Raw genomic sequence first — 19,124 nt, 5'->3', positions numbered from 1 at the left:
ATCAGGTTTTTGTACAGAATGCTGTTTTGTTATCTAACCTGTTCTGTTATACCTGTACTGCTCTAATAGTGAAAAATGCACTCAGAGCCAGATAGAGAGGTGACTGGATATTAGTAAGGAGGTGATTCTCAGTCTTGCCAAGCAGAAATGGTCTAACTCCCAACTGTATGATTTCCTCCCTATCCTGAGCATTCGTCCTGTTCAAAATGATTCTCCTGTGAAGTCATTTACACTCCAGAATAACTGGATAAGGGTAATTATCGCAGCAGATGTTTCACCTCCACTTGGAGTAATTAAAGACACTGCTACCACAGAGAGGGGTTTGCTAATGTAGTGTCAACGTTTATGGACATGACAGCTAAAGGTCAGTCGGAGGAGTCAAATGAGGACCAGACCGTGTTAAAGCGACTGAGGGTAATGTCTGTCGACCATGACCCTAGTAATGCCTGCAGTGACGACGTACAGATTAATTCAGACAGCCAGAGCCGGGAGGCTTTAATGATACGTTAAATGTTAATGTGGCTTTTCTGGCAGATCCAAGGTCAAGTTAGACCCACAGACAGACGAGATATATATATATATATATATATATATATATATATATATATATATATATATATATATATATATATATATATATATATATAGCACAAACCTTCAAAGAGGGGACAACGCTCTGCTGCACAAAAACCTAAAATCATTGCTGGGATGTACAGTTGAAAGGGGCAATAATTAATTGGGGAAGAAGTTGTTTTCTATTGATTGTGTCTGTTCTATGTACATGTACTGTATGTGTGTTTGTGTGCACATGCCTTCCCATAGAGATAAACAGGGTCATGTTCCTCGGTTAGAGATGAAAGGTCTCAAGTGAGCTGGTAGTGTGTACTAACTTAGCAGTGAGTGTTATTGTGACTGTGTCTCAGTCTGTACAACCCAACATCAAATTAAGGTGGTTCCAAGGATCACTCTGCTGAAAAAACGCAGAAAAAAAAGCCCATCGGACCTGGAATCTCAAAGTGAATCTTCAGACAGGTGGGGCTTCACACGCTTGTGATTCCAAACAAAATCGTCAGAGAATTGTAACTGCTGGCTACGCAATAACCAATCTCCCTGCAGCTACGACTCGACTACCAGCAGAGAGACTTCAGTGTTAGAAACCGTTACCACGCAGGTAGATATTCTCTGAGGTTTCTCAACAAGAGGCCAGCTGACGTTTGGATATCTCCTTTGGAAAAATTGTTGTTTCCCTCTCCTCCATTACTCCTTGTCCCAGTGGTTTGTCTTTCTGTCAGCTGAATGCTCTTTTCATTGTGCACTTCACTCCCACGACGCAGCTCGATCCATCCTGGGCCAACCTCTGACTGTTACTGTGTCCTCTGTATATAGGTAATGCCGTTCATGTGTTTTTAGACGTTCTCTCTGTAAAGTGATCGAAGCCCCATTGGATGATGTACTGTACGTGGGACAATTTATTGCTATATCTGTGTTTGAATGGTTGTATTTTGAAGGTGTCATAATCCAGGGATGGGTGGGTGGGTTTGATGTTTGTGTCCATCTTGAGGAGGAAGGGGGTGGGGTGTGTGGGGGGAGGGGCTTCAAGGGTAAACTATCACAACTGGTCTATACCAAGAGTGTCTTCATCGAGGAAGTGGACAGGACAGGGTCTGTCCTCTTCGAAACAGGAACATTTTTTTGCACCAAAGTCATCATCAAAGCGCAGCTTCTTCTTATTCAAGGTCACTACGGATGGATGATATCAGAACTCAAAAGGATTTTTTTTTTTGTTCTTTTGTTTTTAGAGACAAAGAAACGGTCTTCTTTTGCATGTTTAAGTGTTGTCTTTTTATTGGCTTGTGTGCCCGGTAAAAGCATGACCATTGTGTGAACTCTCACTTACCGGTGTGTTTGGAAAACGTTAAGGAAATTTCTCCATGAGATTTTTTACTTACCTCTTGACATTAACGTTCATTGACATTCATCATCAACTGTTTTACAATGTAGGGTCTGTAACTGTTTGAAGGCTGCCTCGCATGCAGAAATGCAACTTGCAAGTAACCCATCGAACTTCAAACCCAGTTACCATAACTGCATCTTTGTAAAACACCATGGATGTCAATGCCAGTTATCACCTAGCTAGCTAGACATTGCAGTCTTGTAAAATCGCTCTTTATTAAAGCGTTGCTATTTTCAATACGTGTTTGAATGCTCGCTCCTTTTTCATACTATGCCAGCAGCATCATGAGAGGTTGTGAGTGAAAGTCAAAGTACTGTAATATGTGTTTGGTCTGGTCAACATTGTGTGGTGTTAACGTGTTTGCCCAGTCTTGTCCTGTCTGTTGCCATCAACTGGACTTATTCTTTAACAGTCATCCTCTTAAAGCATGGACTGGTTTCCTGAAACCAGGCTTGGATTCACAGGAAGCTTCAACTTTCTTTTAAACAATTTCGGAAAATGTACACAGACCTGGACAAGGGGATTAGAGATCAATTACATCATTTTAACCCCACTGCAGATGGGTACAAATTTCAGAAGAAATTTAGTATGCCTATGTCCGTCAGTCATGTCTTTGTACACTGTTTTTTCTAAGTTTAATTATCCTTAATTTCCTCTCCCCTGCTAAATAAATATAAGGGACACAGCATAAAAGCAAAAAGGCAAACTAAAAGTTGTAGCATTTTATCTGGGGTTGGATTTCCTAAAAGCATCCTCAGATTAGTTTCTCAGAGAAAACATGCTTCAACGGGTGAGTCTGTTACATTCAGTTCATCTTGCCTTTCCATACAAGTCTAATATAAAAAGGACCAGTATCTACGTAAATTATCAGCGCACACAATACTTCTACCTGCACTCTAACTTTACAAAAAGGACATAGGGAGGTGAACTTCAACGGGTTGCTTGTTGCATTTCCCATAATGGAAGACTCCCAAGACCATTATCTACTGACTCAAGTGTCTGCAGTTACGAAATAGACTGTTGTATTCATCACTGAAGCTACTTCACGGACTAATCTGGCAGCTGGAAACCAGACTTGCGTGTTATCAGAGCAGAAACTGCATTTCCATGTCGTTTTGCCAGTGAAAGGCGCATGATGTCTATGCAGTTTCACACTCCATCCTTCGTTCATTTAGCTACTTAGGACTTCTTACCATATTTCCTCAGTATACCCTCAGTATTGTGTATACTGCATTCACTACACTCATTCAGTACTCTAGTGTCTATCTGTAAACTGTTCATTGTTGTTGAGGGCATGAAACTCAGCAGTGTCCATTAAAACGTCTTGTTCGCAGGGAATGAGGTTCCATACCTTAAATTTCTTCTCATTTTCTTTTTTTGTATATCAAAGTATCAACAGGTTTGGATTGCTATCAAATTATTGTTTTTTTATTTGAAAAGCATAGATTGATGTTTTTGGAAGAAAATGGAATAAAACGTCATCTGATGCTGAGCTCATAGTTATTTGGTGACTCCTCCACAAAACACTTTAAAAGTAAGAACATTAATTAGCTGGTAACCACGCTCTGATTCATGATTACTTTAAAATATTAACACAGAAGCTACAGTTCAGTTCAAAGTCATTTATTGATAATTAAACATGTCAAAGAACATAGGACAAAATGTAATTTAAAACAAAATGATAATATTTGTGTTCATTGTCATTCATACAAGTTCAATGCGGCATCAAAAATCGTCGTTTTAGGGGGAGAGGGGGAGTCGAGCGTTGAACCAGCAACCGATCCTGAGCCAGGTTATTCAACTCTCAAATGAAGGGCCTACCGATGTGCTCTTACGCAAGGCACTTAACCCCGAAGTGGCCCCAGGGGCGCATTTACAAAAACTAAAACAACCCATCCCATCTAAGTGTCCCACGTCCAGTTCTGGCTGATTGCCTGGTACTCTTTGATGACAGGCTGTTAGATACGGGATGTACTAAAAACATGCCTGTTTCAGAGAGGGTTCAGATTTAGACTAAAAGACGGTACACGATCCTCCAAATCTGGTGTGTGTGAGTGGTCAGTTTGTTGGGAGCAGGAATGTATGAGCAGTGTATTCTTGGGGGGGGGGGGGGGGTTGAAATGCAGGGATATGATCAGGAAAATCAAAAGCAGGGAAACCGGTAATCTCCCAATTAAAAAATGATGAGAGATCCAGTTCCCAAAAAATGAATGAAATCCTGACAAATAAAACTCCCTGAACACAGGTAAGGAATAGGAAGTATGCACATGTGTATCTGCGTGTTTGTGAGTGTGTACATGTGTTTTCGGGGAGGGGCAGGAGTGTGTGGTCTGAGTGTTTACCTTAGTGGGGGAGACACCCCATCGTCCACAGCAGTTTCAGGCCTAACGCTGCTGTTATCCCCATCCCACGCTACAGCTGCGTGTGGCGTACGTCCAGGGCAAGGGCTCAGTTTGGCTCCCTCCCACTCTAGCTGCAATAATCAGCAAGAGGAAGAAGGTGGCTGGAGCAGCAGCAACAACAAGGCATGCAACTAACAGTTCACATGGAGAAGGTGGAATAATGTGGAAATTTAGAGAGGCTATGTGTCACTTAAACCTAACACAGCACTACCAACTCAGGTGGCGTATAAGAAATAAGGTGAGTGGTACAACTAGTGTGTTTTACAATCACGAACGGAACAACTACTGTAAGTCATATAAAATCAGGTGCGCATTAGTATCATTTGCACATGTAGCCTGCTTTACATGAGTAAAATGCAATGAACCCAGTTACAATACATCTAGATACACATGTGGAGCTGTCTAGGTGTGATATGAATGCTGAGAAAGACAGTAATGCTAGTGTCAAAATTAGGTGTGTGTTTCTGGTAAGATCAGAAGTGGGAAAAGGAAAGATCATCGACCCTTCTGGCTGCTGCTCGGGAAAATCAGCGGCCTTTACTGAATCCAAAACAACCCTCAGTCACCTGCAGCACCAAGACTATCACCTCATATCCACTCAGTCAACAACCCTACACACATCAGCAACACGCCACTGCACTGCATTTAGAAAAAAAAGTATACACTTCTACCTGCTCTAAGCTCCAGTTGTGATTACAGTTTTCTCCCATTTTTAGAATCTGCCCTTCAAATCATATGCAGTGTCTGATTTTTACAGCGTGTTTAGTGTATGCAATCCCATGCCACAATGGTTCAATACATTTCACTTCAAGCATGACCGTAATCAGATTACCGTCATTCTTGAGGGTTGCCTCTTTTTCTTTTTTTTTCTTCTTTTTTTTATAAACAGACCGATACAACTCAACTGTCCTACTTCATCTCATCTATATACTATCTCCAACTGTTTAGGAAGAAATACAATCATTACATCTAATATTAACAGTCAATATTCTTACCACTCAACCAAATGTTGGTTGGCATTACTTTTTCAGCCTAAAATAAGGTTTAAAGTATTTACATTGAGTAGCAAATTGTTCATTTACTGTTTTGAAAACTAGTTCAACTCTCCCTCTAAATCCCCCAATAGTTTCTAATGTGGGCAGATGCATAACAGCAGCTGATGAGACTGGAACAAAAGCCAATAATAGAAAATGTCAAAAACCAATTCAAAATTTAAGCACCAATAATGCTCAGATTCTTCCAACATCATTGGCCAAACAAAACTTGCTGCCATTCTTCGGGCTTTTATAAATTTAAATATGTACAAAACCGACAAAAGAACAAAAACTCATTTTCTTCAGTCAAATTCTGGGTTCAACTAAGTATGACCAAAAATGGGAGAAACACGTAGATGCATTCAACTTTCTTTTCACATAGGATGCTCTGATGGCAATTTTACACAAAACTGAAAAAGAAAAAATGGGAATGACAAAATGACTTAAAGATTCTGGTCTAACGTTTCAGAGGCAAACACTGACTTGACCCAAAACTCTTGACAGGATATATTTAACCCCCTGAGTTTGTGTAGGCCTCGAGAAACACAGAGAGCCTGGGCTAAGAAAGAAAACACAAGAAAGGTATATTATGGAAAACCGCTTCAAGAAGACATCCAGGTCATGTACTACAATTTAATCGCTGAAAATGTTTCATCAGACTGTATTTTTTTTCCCTGTCGTTATCAAAGTCATGTTCACGCTGGGCTATCCCTCGTGACTATGAAACTTCCAAGCCCGTAGAATCAGACTGGTGATATCCATATTAAGTTATGCGACCCCTCCCAATTAAACAGGAAGGCCTGTGTGGACTACACATTTACTCTGTAGTCACTCTTGACACCCTGAAAACAGATAGCCTCAAGAAAACTTTTAATGCCGGCATGCGAAATGCGATCACAAAAATCACCCAGCGTTAATTGGGTTACAAAAGAATCTAAGTGACCTTCTAAACGTCAATTTCAAAAAGCTGATTTGAGATTTTTTGAAATATCAAAGATTTCCGTGACCAAAATACGTCATCACTTCTGAATGGGAATTGCTGATCAGCTCAGTGAAACCAGCCTGAAACAATTGACAAGCTGGTCAATTAACAAACATTCGCGATCTTTAGAAAAAGAAGATTATTCAGTAAAGGCAACAAAAACCTTGCTGACGCACCGCTCCATTTCAGTTCAGTTCTGCTTTCTCTTCTGGTCGACGTGTATTACCAATCAGGCAGTTAAATGTCTGGACAAACAGACTGGCTATTACGAAAGGGGTCAAGCAGAATTTAAACAGAGGCCTGTTACATACTCCGCACAGGGTTCTCCTACGCCAACAACAGTGTGTGCGTTTAGATGATATTTTTAATATTAACAATGGTCATCATGGAGACATATGGATCTCTAAAAGATGTGTTTATTAAAGAAGGCAGCAAGTTTAATGCATCTTGTTAGGGAGCCAGATGGATACATGTTTTTTAATAGTTATTTAATAATGTATCAGTTTGTTTTGGACTGCTTATTTTTCCTAAACAGTTTTTCCAGGAAACCCGTATTTGGTGCACATTTTTATGTAGAGTATATAAAAGGCCTTGATTCAGTACAAACAAAAGGCTTCTCTTATGAGATCCTACCCTGGCCTCCAAATCCAACTTTGTCCCAAGAAACATTTAAGCTCCTTTAACATCCAACAAGGAACCAGCTGGGACTCCATAACATCTAACAGAAACTCTGAATGCTCGACAATATTCCAATATTAGTTGTCCTACTTAGACACACAGCCATCAACTGACAGGCAAGCTAGAGACTAGGTTAAGATGAATTACATTCAACCTTGCTCCCTCTCTGGTTTTCCTTTAAAACTGTCCCTTATGTAAATACACATGCGCGCGCACACACACACGCACGCACGCGCACACACACACACGCGCACACACACACACGCACACACAGACACACACATCTGCTTTGTGAAAGGAGTGTGTAGGGGTGGGACTATCGATAAGGGGGTTCTGGCGTGTGGTAAGGGTAATCATGGCGCTGGGGCATGGGTTGCCCGTGTGCGGGTGTCTGCTCATACGGTGTGGATGTGGAGTAGCTTCCCGCTGCTGCGTAAGCTCCTGATGAATCATATGCTCCCGGTGCCCCGTAGCCTCCAGATGCATCATAGCTTCTTGACGAGGCCTCGTAGTTTCCAGATGAAGCATTGTAGCTCCCTGATGAGGCGTAACATCCCGAAGCGTCATATGTTCCTGGCGCTGCATAGGCTCCCGGTGCCGCATACGTTGGGGGCGCCGTGTACGTCCCTGGGGGTGCTGTGGTGGAGGCCTGTGCCTGTGTGGTGGCCGGTGGAGGTGGAGGCGGAGGAGGAGGATTGGTGTAGGCATACTGGAGGTACTGGTACTGTTGCTGGTACTGTTGATACTGTTGGTATTGATGCATTTGCTGGTAGTACTCTGTGTAAGACCTAGAGCGCAGTTTACAGTTGAAGAGGTTAAGTGGAAGAAAGGAGAGTAGAAACAAAGCAATGTTAGTCTAAAAATCACATCTCACATGAAATAATAGACATGTGGTTTATTTTTTTGTATAATGTTTTTGTAAAGCACTTATAATGTAAATGTAAAAATTTTCATATTTTTGTCGTTATATGTGCAAGGCTTAACATGCTTTTATTTTTCTTCTGCCTCCATCCTTAATCTAAAATGTGTTATGTGTACCTAGCAACAGGATCTGACCCTTCAGGAGTGTTGGTGGCAGCTGGAGGCTCTTCAGGTCCTCCAGGTGGTGTTGGCAGCAGGGCGCGCCGCTTAGGTCGTATCTGACCAAAGGAACCCGGAACGGGGTCTGGTAGGAGGGGGGCTCGATTTCCTCTGATTGGACTGCGGTCCCGCTCACTGTCCGCAGATGCTGCCTTTCTCCCTGCCTGCTGTTCAGCCAGAACCTTCAATTCAAAATGTCAGAAAATATACATGAACACAAAAACATACAGAGGTAAACATGGTACATTTTTACTCGAATAAACGGTAAAAGACCTTCTGTCCCTCCTGAAAGAACTTGGCTCTTGCTGCCTCAAAAAGCGTTGTTGGATCCGGTCCGGTCTGTGGCTCTACTTCTTCAACAACGGCCGCAGAATTGTGATTGGCCATATCTTGGTAGACCTGGTCAGCAACGGTTCCATATACCTGGCTGGCAAGGGCACCGTAAATCACTCCATCTGCACCTTTAGCGCTTGTAATGCCCTTCAACGCAGCGTAGGTGGGGTCAAAGGATGTGGTGTTGTAGAATGAGTTATGGACACTTTGTTGAACCTGCAAAGAAAGATGAGAGATGCAAGCATTTACAGTAAAACATTAAGAATATATAACATATGCTCAAACCTGATTTATCTAACAACAATATTGGCAAGGGAAGTATGAGAGTAAGTATTTACAAAAGGATCAGGTTGAAAGAAGTCTACTACCAAAGACCTGTGACAGTTTATAAACTCATGAGCTCAGATCTCAGAGATCACAAGTTAGAGGTTTTCCAATACAGTGGATGCCCTGCTAGAGAATTAACTTACTTGTATGGGGAGTCCAGCCGCGGCTGCTGCAGCTGCCGCTAGCACGGCTGCTTGACTCTGATGGTGCTCTAGTGATGGAGGTGGTCGCGGAAGAAGGCCCTCCCTGCCACCTGCCAGAAGAAGGGGCGCAGAAAACATGATGAGAACATGAGTTTTTTTTCAGCATTTAATTGTATGCAAAACACTTAAAAACAAACGGATCCTTCGTCTTTACCTGCTACACCGCCGCCAAAGTTGTTTCCGGCCATGGCAAGCTGGTTGATCAAAGGCTGGGCTTTGGACAGCTCTACGGCCAACTGACGGCCCTTGAACATGGTCCCATGGAGAGCGTCAATGGCTACCAGCGCTTCCTCCTTCCGCTCCATATGCACAAATGCATAGCCAACATTTGAGCATAATCTGGCTGTAGAGTATACAGGAATCAGAGAGATCAGTGTTAGCATGAGACACTGATTTAAAAAGAAAATGCATCCAACCTATATTTTTATTGTCGCTTGAGCGTTATTAATTTCACAGATTTAACACTTGAAACTTTGAAAACACAACTGTCATCTGAAAGATGTAACACTGCAGTCTGACGAGATCATCTGAAGATTGTTACCTTACACTCTACTTATGCAAACCCGCTCATTTCAATTCATTAGGACTTCTACAAAATATTTTCTTCAACTTTTCATTAAACCCCTGCATATATATGTGTTGTACCATCAGTATTGGGGACATGCTTTGTAACTCACCTTTGACTTTATCACAGTCTAAAACTCTTCCGAAGGTTGAGAACAGCCCGTGCAGGTCGTCTGCTGAGCATGTTGCCGCAAGGTTCCCCACAAACACTTTAGTGGAGTTGGGTGGGCGAGCACGTGACTCCTCAACCACCAGGGGCCTGCCTCTGTACTCTTTGCCATCAAGATGTCGTATGGCCCTGTGAGATTAACAACAAGAAAAATCTTTGCATCATCATCATCATCATCATCATCAGGTGTACAGCAGAAGACAGCAACACTGCAGGCATTTTAACTGAGGTTAAAAATGAATAAAACAATTTGTAGAATAGAAGATATGAAACTAAAACCAGCCAAATCCAGCCTCTTTGTCTTACTAGTGATATATTTCATTGGCATATCATGCTTCAAACTGCATATAAAGAACCCAAAGTCTCTGAACTAATCAGTTTTTGATTCTGCAGGGGTCCAAGTTATTCTTGGACCCCTCTAGTTATTTCGGTATCTCAAAGTTTTTAAGATACTGCAGCAGTAAACCCAATAGGGCTGTCAGTTCTATTTAGTTCTGTTTTTGTATGGTTCACTTACTGTTTAAAACATTTTCCAGGTTAGTGGGGATGCACAGCGTTTAAAACCAGCATGAAAAAGCATACCATAACTCCTCAAATAAAAACCGGGGCCTTTATTTACCTGAACTGCAGAAGGTAACAGGCCTTTATTTGAAGCAGGCTTTTGTTAGAGGCAGGCCTTTATTTCTAATTCCATCTGTTTGATAAGTATAATTGTTTTAAATAAACTGTTTTAAATGAAAAGCCATAGCGTTCCAGTGGACAGAGATCATTCATTTTTTAAGAAACATTTGCAAAAATGTACCGGGTATTTATTTCAAATACAGGTACTACGGTATTGCTGGTAGATTTAATCAATAAGAGCATACAGTAGTTTAGTACAACACATTGCTGGTTTGCAGCACACCGGTATCTGATTAACGTAGCTATTTTGTTTCTATCTCCAGGCTAACTTTTTTTAAATTTTATTTTTACTTATTATATGAAAGGCACTTAGGAGATTATCCACACAAATTTTTCCCTTATTTGTCCGTGTTGACCAAGCCCCCAGCCACTATCAGAGGCCCGGCTTTTTATTGACTACCGGTTTTTATTTGAGGAATTACGGTAGTAATGTTCCCTCAGCATATTGTTTTGTTGCTAAACTGTATGTTAAACAAGTGGTGACGTACCCTAAGGTGCTGGATTTTTCCTTAGCGTGGTTAGCTAGCAATTAAGACCACTGACGGCTACGTTATTGTTTATATTTTGTCACAATGTTTAGTTTATGTGGATCGACCTAGCCATATTTTCTTTGTAAATAAGAACAGTGAGCCATACAGTTCAGTTGCTTTAGTTTAGGCTTGCACAGCTACGGTTTTAATGTTATCCTAACCTAACTTTGCCCAAGACAAAGCAAAGGCTGAGTTTACTTGATATCACCAGTTTATGTTTGCTTCTAATTTTCATACAGTGTTGAATGTATTTAGAATATGGACTCACATGCTCATGTCAAGTATAAAGCCAGAATGAATGATTGTATAATGTGTTGTAATGACAAAGTAGTGGTCATAGAGAATGAAAATGTGATCTGAGGTGCACATTACAAAATATGTTATGTATCTGAAATTGTTCATTAACGTTAGCTAAGTGTGATATCTGTCAAACTGAATGGACTCACAGTAGTAAAACAATTTTTATTCTGGTCCAACGACTGAAATAGAACTGTCTGTGAGAGAAAGGACACTATATCCTCAAATGTTATTGTAAAACATGATGCTTTTGAGAAACCATTGCAAATAAAGCAAACCGTTGCTAAAAGGAACAAGATACTGCGTTCACTAAGGTAACGTTACTGTTGCATAAACTGTTCATATGGGGACCACGCTCAGGACCCATAACACCGACAATATCTTCTCATGCTAAAAAAGAATCCTGGAGGAAACACTGTACTTTAACATAGATGCACCTTTCAGTTACATTTGTTTCATCATAATATCCATTATTATTACTGTTCATATTTTTTTTCTATGTTTAATTTTTTTATATTATTTAAAGACATTTCTGTTTAACATGTTCAAAACTGACTTGACGGACTGGATTACTGGACTCGAATTTAGCTAAATTACTCGCAATTTATGAGCATGGTGGCAAAAACTAGCCGTGTATATTCATATTTTTTTTCTTCATATCCCCAAGATATGTAAGATCAGTTCGAGAATAGCAATCAATTCATACAATCTAATAATGGTAATGAACAGTTGAATACCTGTCTGCTGCCCCCTCTCCCTTCAGGGTAACGAAGGCATATTGTCTGAGCAAAGAGCAGGTGTTGATCTCTCCATATGGAGCAAAGAGCTTGTTTAGCTCGTCTTGAGTTGCATCTAAAGGAAGGTTCCCCACAAACAACTTCACGTTCTCACCGCTCATCTCTGTATCAACTAGGCATCTGTGAAAGAGAAAACAGGATGCTTCGGTTAAGTTTGATCCTTTGGATAGCGGTAACGTTAGCTAGCTAGTTGTTTGGTTACTGAATCTCAACAGAAAGATCGCTCTTTCCGTCGAGTAGCTGAATCATAGTTGCTTTATTAAGATGAAGTGATATTGCCAGGTGGGGTTATTTAGAATACAGTTACTACAATGCCATCTGGTAAAAGGCGTATTGACGTTAGCTAGCCAGGTATTTAACTAAGATAATAAAGCCGCTAACTTATAAGCGCAAACTGATCCAATGAAGTTAGAGGCAGTCAGTGTAGCTGCAAAGTTAGCTAACACAGCTAATGCCAAAAAAAAAACCGCAAAATAGGTAACATACATTGGTTTAATGGTAAGATGAAAGCAGTTACACGACCAACAGTTAGCTTGTAGTAGTAGTTAAAAGCTACGGACACTACTGGCCATTTTGTTAAACGCAAACATTAATCATATTCTAACGTTAGCTTAGCTAGGTGGCAAGCTTAGCTAGCTAACGCTAGCAACATCGTTAATGTTTGCTTACCTAGCTAGTGGTTTGATCATAGTGGTTGGAAACGTTTACTTTTAAGCTAGAGCTCAATCACTGGTGTGAGCTATCATAGAGTATATTAACTACGGTTTACCTGGTTGTATTTTCAATTTTGTACAAAAAGGAGGAAAAGCATTATAATGATGCTAGCATAGTAACGTTACACAGACTTCTTACCCAACGCGGTCCTGGAGCTGTATTTCAAACCTCACGTCACGTCCGGCTCCGGTTTCTTGAGGTGCGCTGGCAGCATGAGGCGCAGTAGTTTCATCGGGTTTGTTCTCTTAATACATCCATGGTTTGATCCCATTGACTGTACTAGTACAATCAGTACCCGTTGAAAATGTGCCTGTTTGGAACGGGCGATTGCTTGTCCTGTGGTATTGCTGCTTGTAGAATTCTTCAAAACCAAATTGTACCCCAAAATTACTTACAGAAGGACCCCAAAATCACTTAATATGCAACTCCACTGTACAGTCAGTGTAGGATACGTCTACATCAGAAGTAGACATTGTAGCCTGCCTACTACTGTATTTACCTGACAGAGAACGGGGCAGATTCAGAATGTAATCACAAAATATCACAATGACAATGTGGAGTAATCAGACATTTAGCGTCATGGACTCATGGCAGTGCGCTACCCACCTTACCTTATGAGAGCTAATCAGCAGATATCTGCGTCCATCAACCACCAGAACCGTGTTTAACACTTCAGCAGGTGTGTTCATTTCCATACAGGTTTAGTGGATTGATGGTTAATGGTGAAGTATGGATTTGATTCGCGGGGTTATTTTGGCAACGGTAATGTTATTACTAGTGTTGTAAATTAGCAGTAGACTTAATTAACCCGACCCAGGGTGAGTCAGATGAAAAGTGCTGTGTCTGCCCGGTTCAACTCTGAGATTTTATCGCATTGCACAGCGCTGTGAAGGAATAATCTCAGAGATTACGTTATGTTATGTTCTGCCAGCTCACAGCAATTTAATACAATAGCAGGACAGGAAAAGAGTCTGGTGGTTTGCACTTTGCATCGGTTTGCACAAGATGGCCAAATATTAGCAAACCTTGAGTGGCTGTTGTGTTATGTTACGTTATTAAGCTGTTGTTAGCATTACAAAGAGGGACTGTGGGAGATATTGTACTTTACTCTGCTACGTTTGATAGCTTTAGTTACTAGTTAGGCTACTTTGTAGGCTAGATTCAGATTGATAATACAGTTAGGCCTACATAAAACAATCAGAATTAGCCCCACCATTACCTGCAACATTTAAGTAGGCTACGAATCAATTATTCAATTAAACTACTGCTAAACGGATTTATTGGTTGCCTAGTTATGCGCAACCAATAAATCAGTTTCGGAAAGGTGACTGTTTCCAGGTGAGTCGGAGGGGAGGAGGAGCCAAAATACAGAGACATCTCTGTGTGGGAACACACGTCTTGACAGGCCAAAGTGGAAGAGGAGTTGAGTTTTTATCGTAGGGAAGTTGATGGAAGAATAGGTTGGAGCATGCGAAAACGGGGCAAAGAGGTAAACAACGAGCCAGCAGCCAGGTGATGTTAAAATTAGAATCGTGCAAGTTGACTCAGTTGTGTAATTGTACAGGAAGACTGTGTGCGTCATAGTTTTTAAGAGGAAATGTGTAAGTTTTACAGGAATGCGCGCTGCGGATCCAGACGATCCAGGCTGCGGTGAGACTTCAATAAAATAGGGGGACAGAGCCAGGTCTTCAGAATCATCGCCTGAAACCAACAATATCATTGCTTCTTTTTCTTTTTTTTTCTATTTAATGTTACATCGCCGTCTGTGGCGTGGCGTTAGTGTGTGTCCTGTGTGTGTCTGTATTTAAAACGTGTGTTTCCGGTAGCTTTGCTATTTAATTTAAGCTCTGTCTGAGCTGCTGCACTTTACCAAGCCTGGACTTGCTGTCCCAATCCAGGCATGCGTGTGTGTGAAGGCATCCCACAGGGCGAGAAATCACCACCTGTAGCACACATATAAACTATGGGAGTGCATGCAGTGGCAGAATAATCACGGGTGTACTTTTTGGTGTGTGTGTGTGTGTGTGTGTGTGTGTGTGTGTGTGTGTGTGTGTGTGTGTAGATGGCACAAGAAGAACCGCTGTATGATTTCCCTGAGCCCACCCAGCCGTCAGAGCGCAAGTTGGGGTATCAAAGAGGACAGGGCTCTCTGAGAAGCATCAGCATATTGGACCGTCTCCTGCTCACAGTTCCTGTCTGGCTTCAGCTGTCCATCAACCCTGCCACCGCACTGCACATACTGCAGAGGGAGCCTCCTGGGGTCAGAGCCACATACACAAACTAGAGAAAAGTACACCATATGTTGCCTGTGTAATAATTTAACAGGAGTTTCTATAGTGCAGGCTTTAACGTTGCAACATGAGTTTACGGTTCAGAAAAAAACACATTACATATAGTTTATCATTTGATATACTTACAATTTTTTTTTACAAGCACGTCACACAGAGAGACAATGCTTGCTGTCACAGTCACCAGTGTCTCTGCTGTGAGTCGAGAAACGAGAAACAAAAAATATAATCTTATATCACCTCAGATCTACCAATTACAAGCCCAATAGTTTAAAAGTGTCAATATACATTTTTTTCTAACCTAGACTTATATTATTAATTCCTTGTTCTTTGTAAATTGGTTATACTTACATGATCACACACACACACACACACACACACACACACACACACACACACACACACACACACAGTGTACCTCTCTTGCTTTCTCTTTCCATGTCCAACGCACTCACACATTCACTCAGTAATCGCTTGTGTTGTCCTGCAGACCTTCTTGGTGCGTAAGTCTCGCACGTCCCAGAAAGACGTGCTGTGTGTCCGCTTGGCAGATGACAGCTTGCCATCCTTTGTTCAGCAGTTTGGCATCCGGCAGGAACACTCCAGTAAGAGTACCACCTATAGAGCTGTCCTCTTGTGATCGAAACACTCAGATCAGATTTATTTACTAGGTGAAAATGGGGTCTATGACCCTCAGTGTCTGACCCCATTAAAACTGAATCTGCCTTCTTTGGAACACAAATGTATAGTCATACCTGTGTAATCACATATCAATATATTGTATGATTGCACTAGCTAGTTGTCATGTATATTCTTATTATTGCATGAAATAAGTAATAATAAAATTTTGCTTTGTTACCCAAGCAAAATGAAGAGCTTTATGTCAATTTGTTACTGTGCTTATTTCAGTCCATTGACAACTACTCATGTATGCTTTTTAGTATTGCTATTCATGAAGTAAGTGATTCAGAAAATGTCACGATTCGATTCAATATCGATTTTTAGGCTCAAGATTCGATTCAAAATCGATTTTCGATTCAAAAACGATTCACAGTATGTAAATGTAGTTACTTTTGCCATATGATTGCAGTAGACATACAATTTTTAAAATTTTTAAAATTTTTTTGGAATTCTATGAATCAATTTTGAATCGGTAGAGCTTGAATCGCGATACGAATGTGAATCGATTTTTTTTTTTGCACACCCCTACTGGTTTACCTGCAAGTTCCAGGAATGCAGGATATGAATTAAAATGTATGTACACTTTATAAAATGGCAAAAACAGTTTTTCTCATTTTATTTACACATGACTACATCTAACTACCATTCTCCCCCTCCAAAAATCCCTGCACCTATTTTTCTCACCCCGCCCAGCTCTGTCTCTGGAGACCTCAGCCATCAGCTTCCCAGATCTCCCACGACTCATTTCCTTCTACTGTGTCAGCAGGTAAATTCTTGTCTCTCATTCTCATTTTCTTCAGCTGTTTCTTTTCCTTACCTGCACTTCCTCTACAATATGTTATCATTTTTTCCTATTTTTCTACATTGGTCACTGTCAATATTTATTGATCTGCAAGAACTAATGTTGCTGTTAAAATTATATATTATCTGTGTATCAGAGATGTATTACGCTTCCCTCTGGAGCTTCCTGAAGCCATTGCAAAGGCAACATCCCACAAAGAGCTCGAGTCAATCTCACATATGGGAATAGGTTGGTGAACACAACTTCTTGTTTTCTGACAGTAGATTTTGCAACCTCAAATACATTAAAGGACCTTAAATGATTTATTGCACACAAACTGCATACATTACTATTATTACCTAGGTAACAATGTCCATTTAAGGACAAATAAGTATTCAGAGAAACTTGTTGAAATTAATGTTTGTTAATGAATTATAATATATTTAAAAGTAAATATGCCATGAAATATAGTCTTTGATATGCTAGGATGTCAAAATCTTTATTAGGAGATGGTTTTATAGTCATCAAGAGGTTTTATTTTTGCACCTCTTTGCACAAAGGAAGATATGTAAATTGCTTAAAATGTACCAATTACAAGAAAATCTCTTTCACTTTAATGAAAATCTATATTGTTTTATAGAATTCTGGAATTCCCATCTAAACATCCGTGGGCCACGGGTGGCCCCTAAGCCCCAGAAGGACAAAGAGAAGAAGCCAGACGCTGTAAATTCAGTCCCGCCCGCTGCTGCCCCACAGATGAGCTCGGCAGCTCAGTCCGATTCAGTTCCCCAGGCCGACTCAGACAACCAGCTCAAGACAGCACCTAAATCAGACACCGCCACCAAACAATCAGGTTCCAATCCCACCCTGTTCCATGAGTTTTGTCCACTCACTACACGCAGCCCCGGAGAGCTGGACTATGGTTCCGGCCAGGGCGCTCTCTGTTTCATCAACCCTCTTTTCTTGCAGTCCCAGAACGCTTTGTCCAGACGGCACATGTTCAAACACAGCCTCAAGGTTCGGATTTCCACAGAGTCATCAACCCTGCTTTCGCCCCCACTCGCTCCTCCACCTCCACCACCTCTAATGCCTAAAACCAAACGACAATGTAAAGCTCAGAAACAGGGACAAGGAACCGTCCATCCCTTGAAAGGTCTTTTACATGATGAGAACCCAAGTCAGGACACCCCCAGTGAGGCCCAAGTTCAGCCTCCGTCAGTAACTCCTCACCTCCAGCCTAACACACAGGAGCAGGGCCAAACACAAATGGAACCAAGCCAAAGGGAAGCTGGAATCAGGGGGGCTACAACTCAGCTACCAACAGTCATGGAGAATCTTCCAGACGACTCAGACTACACACAGCCGTCTCCAATGATCAATTTCTCCCATTCTCCCTCACTCCCTCCTTACCTCTCCCCATCGGGTTCTCCCAAAGCACCTCCCCTTTTCCCCAAAGTATCTCCGTCCCTCTTTCCTCATGACTCTCCTGGTGCTTCCCCCTCCCTCTCGCCTCATCAATCCCCATCTCTTTCTCCCAAGGCTCCCTTTTCCCTCTCTCCATATGACTCACCCAGCGCTTCACCCTCTCTTTCACCTTACCGGTCCCCATCTCCTCCTCAGGTCCCTTTCACTCTCTCTCCCTTCACCTCTCCATCCTTCCCTCAGCTGGCAAAGCAGGCCTATCATACACCTGCTACTCCTTCAAGACCAGATCAGCAAAGATCAGAGAGAGAGGCCGAGGAGGAGGGAGCAGGTGCAGAGGAAAATAAGGATGAAGATGATGAGACAAATGAGGAACTGCACACAAAGAGGGAAGAGGAGGATCTGGTTTTACAGACGACTGCTGCTTCTCTAAATGACACAGACAGCTGTGGTTCCTTCAGCAGTCTTGAGGGAGCAGCAGAGACTCCACCTCACTCACCCCACAAACTGGACAATGGGACAAGCCTCTAGTGAACAACTGAATTAAATTATCAAAGTATTGTGTAGAATTCTTTAAATATTCAATGACGATTCTAGTAGTTTTGTATGTTTTAACCACAAATTGTGTAAACTTCTTATTATGCTCTATCACCAATCATTTTCTAAAACCAAACCAAAAATGTTCAGTATTTTGTGAAAATTAAATTAAGAAATTTCAGACATGAAACTTTATTGGGTAAGGTAGTCCATAACAGTTAACCTTAAAGCAACACTATGTAACTTTTCCCGCTTCGGTCCCCCTACAGGTTGTCTCATTGGAACTACAGCTGCAGCTAAACGTTACATAGTGTTGCTTTAAGTTGCCTTTATTTTTTTGCACCAAAAGGTACAAATAAAAATGACATCAAAACTATTAACTATTATTTTGACATGTAATGAAACAGGATCATTCAAATCATCCTATTAAGTGAACATTAAATAGGATGATGTGAATGATCCTGTTGTTTCTAGTTAAAGCAGCCATATTATGCTCATTTTCAGGTTCATAATTGTATTTTAAGGTCGTACCAGAATAGGTTTACATGGTTTAATTTTCAAAAAACACCATATTTTTGTTGTACTGCACCGCTCTCTCTCACTGCTGCAGATCCTCTTTTCAGCTGGTCTCTGTTTTAGCTACAGAGTGAGACCTCTTTTCTTCTTCTGT

The 19,124-nt window shown here is 41.2% G+C and overlaps 2 protein-coding genes across 9 annotated transcripts; one reads left to right on the top strand and one right to left on the bottom strand.

Annotated features, from left to right (window-relative positions):
- Positions 1–3,561: 3,561 nt before the first annotated feature.
- rbm14a (RNA binding motif protein 14a) lies at positions 3,562–12,903 on the bottom strand. Of its 3 annotated transcripts, XM_031280710.2 has the most exons (9): positions 12,801–12,903; positions 11,972–12,151; positions 9,671–9,855; positions 9,148–9,336; positions 8,934–9,043; positions 8,404–8,679; positions 8,089–8,312; positions 7,452–7,838; positions 3,562–4,427 (listed from the first exon to the last, which is right to left on the bottom strand). In XM_031280710.2, exons 2-9 carry the CDS (start codon positions 12,130–12,132, stop codon positions 4,424–4,426), a joined length of 1,536 nt encoding a protein of 511 aa, XP_031136570.1. In that variant the 5' UTR covers positions 12,133–12,151; positions 12,801–12,903; the 3' UTR covers positions 3,562–4,423. The 3 variants fall into 3 exon arrangements, with proteins under 3 accessions (XP_031136570.1, XP_031136568.1, XP_031136569.1); XM_031280708.2 differs by having other exon boundaries at positions 3,562–7,838; XM_031280709.2 differs by having other exon boundaries at positions 3,562–7,838; positions 8,107–8,312.
- A 1,139-nt stretch (positions 12,904–14,042) lies between these two features.
- On the top strand, positions 14,043–18,635 carry LOC116037116 (ras and Rab interactor 1-like). Of its 6 annotated transcripts, XM_031280913.2 has the most exons (7): positions 14,043–14,234; positions 14,808–15,005; positions 15,524–15,638; positions 16,408–16,480; positions 16,653–16,744; positions 17,136–17,348; positions 17,465–17,834. In XM_031280913.2, the coding sequence occupies exons 1-7, from the start codon at positions 14,214–14,216 to the stop codon at positions 17,587–17,589; spliced, it is 837 nt and encodes a 278-aa protein (XP_031136773.1). In that variant the 5' UTR covers positions 14,043–14,213; the 3' UTR covers positions 17,590–17,834. The 6 variants fall into 6 exon arrangements, with proteins under 6 accessions (XP_031136773.1, XP_031136771.1, XP_031136772.1 ...); XM_031280909.2 differs by having other exon boundaries at positions 14,048–14,234; positions 17,136–18,635; XM_031280910.2 differs by having other exon boundaries at positions 14,048–14,257; positions 17,136–18,635.
- The last annotated feature ends 489 nt before the right edge of the window (positions 18,636–19,124 follow it).

This window comes from Sander lucioperca, chromosome 13 (assembly GCF_008315115.2).
Source record: "Sander lucioperca isolate FBNREF2018 chromosome 13, SLUC_FBN_1.2, whole genome shotgun sequence".
Lineage (NCBI taxonomy): Eukaryota > Metazoa > Chordata > Actinopteri > Perciformes > Percidae > Sander > Sander lucioperca.
The sequence above is the reverse complement of the archived record's forward strand: the minus strand, read 5'-3'. Positions and strand labels throughout refer to the sequence as shown.